The sequence below is a fragment of the Mercenaria mercenaria genome, chromosome 5, assembly GCF_021730395.1.
Source record: "Mercenaria mercenaria strain notata chromosome 5, MADL_Memer_1, whole genome shotgun sequence".
In the NCBI taxonomy this organism is placed as follows: Eukaryota; Metazoa; Mollusca; class Bivalvia; order Venerida; family Veneridae; genus Mercenaria; species Mercenaria mercenaria.
Genome location: NC_069365.1, coordinates 16382329 through 16389435, shown reverse-complemented (window position 1 = coordinate 16389435; position 7107 = coordinate 16382329). Strand labels below are relative to the sequence as shown.

Here is a 7107-nt window from a genome sequence, read left to right as displayed (position 1 = left end):
ATCACTGTTTTCTTGTTTATTCTTAAATACGTAATTTAAGGATCAGAATCTCTAAGGGCACATATTAATATAATTATATTGAGAATGTTTGCATGCTAGAAATGGATTGTTCTGTTTACTATTAAAACTAAGTGTATACACACTTTATTTTGTGTATCCATGTTAGGGTTAGTTTAATAAGTTACCTATAATAACAAAATCATTTACTTTCCGTACTTAGCGTTTTTATTCTGTTTCGAACAAGAGGAAGCCAGAAAACAAAGAATGCAAGTATCCATGAAGTTGTCCTTGGCTGCGGGAGCGGATCCATACTTCCGACCCCTTGTTTACTTCAAGTGTCCACTCTTTTGTAGTGGACATGTAGGCACTTGTAGAACGGGCGTCTGCATAAATATAATTGACAATACTGCCATCTTTAACAATCTCTAGAAGTAGATCTTTGCCCGGTGACACCATCATTGTTGTGGAAAAGACATAGAGGCCTCTGCACGGAGCAATGAATATTCCAGTATGGGCATGGTATGCGTTTCCTATGTTCGTATATACTTTGTCAAAGATGACGGTGTGATGGTCACCGAGGGTTATCTCGCCGACAGAAAGGCCGGCTGTGAAGGCTGTATGTGTATCAGCAACCTGGCCTTTAATACAAAATAATGTGTTACTAAAATTACCATATTAGCATTCTGGCAGTACTGTTCAACTTATGGTTATTTGCAAGTATGGTAACTATCTATATGTATTGCAGAAACCGGAGAAAATGAAGGTCTAGACGCAGACTGAACAAAAAAACCACTACAATATTATAAGTATCGGCTGCTACATTATACTTGTTGGAGCGTCAAGCAATCGGAGACCTTCATTGGTCATTATAAAGAAACACGTTGTAAACCAGTAATAAATTCGTTAAATAAAATAGACGCCATAATTGTACAAAATGAACACGCCAAACATACTTATATTCAAAATTCTAACACGATCCGATTCATTTTCCTATTAAGCAAAAAAAGGCTGAAAACAGTGAATTATTATACAACAATATACTGTTCTGACATCACAATTATACGTCATAGCGTCAAACGGCATAGCGGCGCGCTGGAAAAGAAACCGATTGAAAACGGGAAAATATTTAATGAATGTCGTTAAGGATGTACTTTAAAGTCCATGGTAACGTGTTAGAATCGAAATAATATATCTAATTCAGTGATTTGCTCTTGAATAATATAATTCCTTCGCATATGAACTCCAAACAATGATTTATTCAGCGACAAATCACTGAATGAGACATATTATTTCTTAAATACGTCAATACGTTTGTATAATTATATAAACTGGGTGCTTACGTATTTAAACCGACATTCAATGCAATGATGAGTCAATTCCACATCAGACCCTCATATACAAACAAATACGTACATATATTTTTATAATTCTATGCGAGGTGTGAGCTTACGGATTTTTCGAACATGTTTTTTCGTCTTCTTATCTCCCTTCACCGTTTTCAGCATTGGAAAGGTGGTATTCAGCAGTTTGTCAATATCGTCAACATTTGGAACTCTTTCTTCAACAGGCTCGTCTGTTTGTAACTGATCGTCATTTATCTGTAAAGAAGAAGTTCACGAGTACAATAATAAATGTTGGTAAAACATGTATCAAGCATTAAACGAAATAGATGTATTAAGTGTAATTAAATACTATTGTGAGCGTTGCTGTGGACAGATATATTATAAAAGATGGGGGGGGGGTGTAAATTAATCTTTAATATCTGATAAGTTGAGGAGAAACAGGAATGAAATGCATCTAAACTTAGGAGCAAAAATGGTAAAAGAAATAGTTTATATATTTGAAAGAAAGAAGAAAGATAAATTACGTCTATATTTTGCCGTTTATCGTTTTTCAGTCGGCGTATTTCCGAGACGAGTTCTTTATTCTCGCGCTGTAAGTCCTTCACTGTGTTTTCCAGAGATGAAACACGGGATTTAAATTCATCTAAAGTATTAGTGTATCTTTTCTGAGCTTCTTGCAAGTTCCTTAACTCTGTCAGTATGTTCGACAGTGTGTCTTCGTCTTGTGTCTTTTCTGCGAAAGTACAAGAAAATACTACACCTAAACACAGTGACAAAAATAAATTCATTTTTAAAATATTCCTTGCATGTCAATTTTAAAATGAGGAATGACCAATATCTATACTGACAAAGAATTATACATGTTCTACTGATAAGATGTGTCTAGTGTTTAAAGAGGGCAAGCTTACATGATAAGTAACCTACGTACATTGACTTTGGTTGATAAATACATGCTTATATGGTTGAATTAGAACAAAACTGTCAGAAATACCGTAATTGTGTAGTTAATCTCTTCGACACTGACGCCTACCATCGACGCCATTAAATTTGAATTAACTGATAACACGTCCTCATTAGCAATCTAATTAAGCATTAACATAACAATGCAATAACATGTTAAAAATAATTCAGCCTTCCTGTTGCCCCTTATTGATAAGACGTTTATAAATGTCGGAATGTTCTTATACCTTTGTACAATGGCAATGATATGCCTTAAATTGTTATTGATACAACTAAACATGTTTACATTTAGGATTGCCAGAAGAGACTTTTAACCCTTGACCTGCTAAATTTCTATAATGAGCTCGACCATCTTTCAATTTGGTTTGTACCATTAACTGTTAAAAGGGGTGCTTACCAAAAAGATACTGACTGGATGGCGAACAGTGCAGATCTTGCTCAGTCTGATCATGATCTACACTGTTCGCAAAGGCAAAATCAATCGTGTCCAGCATGATAAAGGGTTAAAAGACAGTAAAGACAGTTGTTTAAACTTTACATAGTAAGTAAAAGTGTTCATGTAACTGGCGCAATACAATCAGAAAAGTCCAGGTTCAGATGGCATATCTGTTGAATTTTATAAAAAAAATTTGGACAGAGATAAAAACATACTTTATTCAATCTATTAACTTCTCTTATAACACTGGACATCTGATTAGTTTACAGAAACAAGGTATTATTTCGCTTTTGCCTAAACCAAATAAAGATACACAAATATTAAGTAATTGGCGCCCTATAAGTTTATTAAACGTAGATTACAAAATTGCCACTAAAGCCATAGCAAACAGGGTTAAAAAGGTTATCAATTCTATCATAAGTGGTGCACAGACAGGATTCATAAAAGGTAGATATATAGGGGAAAATGTTCGGTTAATATACGAAATAATAGATTTTGCACAACGAAATAAAATACCAGGACTTTTATTGTTTGCAGATTTCGAAAAAGCTTTTGATACACTGGACCATCATTTTATGATAAGATGTCTAAAACACTTCAATTTCGGTGATTCTCTTATACAGTGGGTAAAATTATTTTACAATGATATAACCAGCATGGTAATAAATAATGGCTATTTATCAGAACCCTTTTTTAATACTACGTGGAGTAAGACAATGCTGTCCCCTTTCCTCTTCATTATTTATCATTTGCATCGAAATTCTCTCAAACTATATTGAAAACGATAAGAACATTAAAGGTATAATAGTTAATAATGTTGAAATAAAACAATCCTTGTTTGCAGATGACGCAACCTTCATCAATAATGGTGTAAAACAATCATTTGAGCAACTAATAGATGTTGTTTCGAACTTTGAGTGTGTGTCTGGATTAAAACTAAATATTAATAAAACTAACATATTAAGGATAGGATCCTTAAAAGATACAAACCTCTATTACTGTAAAGGTAAAATGTTTAACTGGACATCAGAGTCAGCTCAAACATTAGGAATGATATTTACAAATAGTAAAAAAGACAGAATGATGTTAGATCTAATGCCTAAGATTCAAAATTTTACTAACTGTTTAAAAACAGTGGGAACATAGAAAATTGACACTACTTGGAAATGTAACTGTCATAAAATCATTCGCATTACCAAAACTGATTTACCCACTTACAGTGCTACTAAACCCATCAAATGAAGTATTGAAAGAGATTAAAGCACAACTATTTAAATTTTTGTGGGATAATAAACCGGATAAAATTAATAGGGAGACTATTATATTGGACTACAAAATGGGTGGAATAAAAATGATGAATTTAGATTACTTCATAAATGCTTTAAAAGCTTGTTGGATCAGAAGGATAATAGATAAAAGTAACCAAGGACAATGGAAAATCTTTTATAGTACATTATTGTCTAATGTTGGAGGAGAACTTTTATTTGAATGCAATTTTTCTCAAAAAGAAATTGAAACTATATGTAAATCCAACACTTTCTTGAAAGATTTATTAACAGCTTGGGTAAAGATTAATACACAGGACAACAATAAGAGTATAAGTAAACAGGTAATATGGAATAACACAAACATAAAACTTGAAAATAAAACATTTTTTATAAAGACTGGTATGAAAAAGGAATAAAGCATCTTGAACATTTATTTGATTACAGAACAAAGTCTTTCTATAAGTTTGGAGAGTTCAAATTTTTATATAATAATGAAAATAGACAATTCTTGAAGTATTATAAGACAAATTGTAGACAAATTTAAAAAAATCAAAAGAACCAAATAAACTGCTCTACGACACGCAAATAAGAAACGGACCAAAATCAATTATTAAGTCAGAAATGAAATGGTCAGCGATTATACCAAAGAACCCATCTTGTTGGTCAAATATATACATGCAACCGCAGAAAGCAACAATAGACACAAAAATACGACGTTTTCAATATAAACATTTAATGAGAATTCTTCCAACAAATGAATCATTATTTAAATACAAATTAACAGAATCAAATTTATGTTATTTCTGCAACATGCATGTTGAAACACTATAACACATTTTTCTGGGAATGTAACTGCGTACAACAACTATGGAATAAACTACATATATATCTGGATAAGAGAAACCTAAAAACACAATTCAGTTTAGAGATAATCAGTTTTGGTAACGCTGAAAGAAATGTAAAACGAAAAAATGTGATAAACTTTATCATATTCCTAATGAAATCTTACATATTTCAAATAAAAAATAAAAAACAGACACTTAGTTTCGACAGTTTCATATCATATCTTAATATCAGGATAAAACTTGAAAAAGAAATTGCATTATCAAATGACAAAATAAACCAACATAATATAAAATGGTATGGTTTTGAGGTATGATGTACATGTTGCCGGTTAGGATAAAAAACGAAAGAAAATGGTTTGAATATTTTTACTCTTCACCATACTTTTTTAAAAAGTGTACATACAAAACTTGTTGCATGATTGTAGCAGAAACAATCATTTCAATTTTAGATAATTATAAGATCTTGGAGACGATCAAAACATCCCAGACATCGATTTTTTTCGATTTTTTTTCTCTTACATCATTTTTGTGAGTTTTTTTTCTTTTAACTTCTCACTTAAAAAGATAAATACATAAAAATCTTCTCGGACATATAATACTACAAATTTTTGTTGTTTAGATGACCATTAGAGACATGCTCTATCTCGATTGTTAAAAAAAATTATCCATGTCATCATATTTGTAAATGTATGAAGATTGAAAAATAAATTATAAAAAAAAACTGGCGCAACACTCCGGGTGTTAACAACCGGTCAATGTGCATACTTTGACATTAAACACATTTTAGCGATGCACTGTTTCAAAATATAATGAAAAACGTGTTTATTCTTTTTTCAGTAAATCGTAATTGTAACTGTAGCGAAACTATATTAAGCAAGTTATATGCATCTTCTTATCTTGGCACTGCAGGAAAAGAGTGATTGAATTCAAATTTTTGAACCCTAAAAAATTCTTGGGAAGTTTGTGAAGTTGAATATTGGGGGATATAATTTGTATGAACCATTTGCTGTAGAATATCTATGCTGCTTTAACATGTTATATTAGGGGAGTTAGATACACACTGTCACTGGTCGTATTGCACACTGTTGTCCTGTTAACCCTCACCTTGCTAAATTTCCATAATGAACATTTCCATCTTTCAATCTGGAAAGTACCATTAACTGTAAAAATGGATGCTTACCAAAAAGATACTGACTGAATAGTGAACAGTGCAGATCATGATCAGACTGCACAGGTGTGCATGCTGATTATGATCTACACTGATTGCAAAGGCAGAATCAATCGTCTCCAGCATGATAAGGGTTAATAAACTACTTTCATCTTATTTAATTGTAATCAGCTATTGCTGATCTTTAATCTGGGAGCTATTGTCTGACTGCACAGATCCTGAAAATAACCAGGAAAGACGTTGATATTTCGTGTGCCCACATCGTCTGAATGCCCTTTCACACATCTATTACAATTATACTGTTAATTTCTTTATTAATTACAGATAAGTAAATATTTGATACTCAGCACTCTAGATATTATATGGATTTAATGTTTTAGTTTTGATTTAATGTTGAGCTTTAAAGCATAGTGAAAAGTGACAGTTGAGTTATGCTTAAACATGCTGTATATTTTAATTTTTATACAAGACTTAAATCCTGTTTATAATCGTGCTATATTGGAGTGACCCGTATCTTGGAGTTGAATTATCACATCATATCTTATAGATGAACTATTACCATCATATCTTGTAGTTGAATGTTTGAATGTTTACAACAGCTTATAGAAATGAATTTTGAGTAAAGTGATGCTGATAAATATGAGAGTAAACTTATCACAATTTCATGTTTACACTTTGACAAATTATATTATGCTGACATACTTTGGAGCCAAGTTTCTGATACAAATTTTATATTCACTAATAAATTTGAAAAGCTTACAGTTCAATTAATTTTGAATAATGGAATGTCTGAAAGATGAGTTGTTAAAGTTTTATGTTAAAAACAGTCATAGTATCATAATTCAAGCTGAACCTACACTGACTTACTTTAGAATTGAATTACAAGGAAAAAAGTGCTTTGAGTTTCTTATCTGTTTAGCTCATCTGATTTTTTTTTTTAAATGATGAGTTATTGTCCTCACTTGATAGGCATCGGACAATTGCTCATGTTTTTTGTATGTGCTCTTTAATTGTTATGCTAATGCTGTTTGCTCAGTATATGCCCTGGAAAATACTGTTCTATTTATGCTTAGTTTCAATAAACAAT

At 31.7% G+C, this 7107-nt stretch overlaps 1 protein-coding gene across 1 annotated transcript; it reads right to left on the bottom strand.

The window, feature by feature from the left end:
- Positions 1-225: 225 nt before the first annotated feature.
- Positions 226-2418, bottom strand: LOC128557260 (uncharacterized). The gene is made up of 3 exons (XM_053544449.1): positions 1868-2418; positions 1451-1598; positions 226-638 (listed from the first exon to the last, which is right to left on the bottom strand). Exons 1-3 carry the CDS (start codon positions 2129-2131, stop codon positions 226-228), a joined length of 825 nt encoding a protein of 274 aa, XP_053400424.1. The 5' UTR covers positions 2132-2418.
- Positions 2419-7107: the final 4689 nt, after the last annotated feature.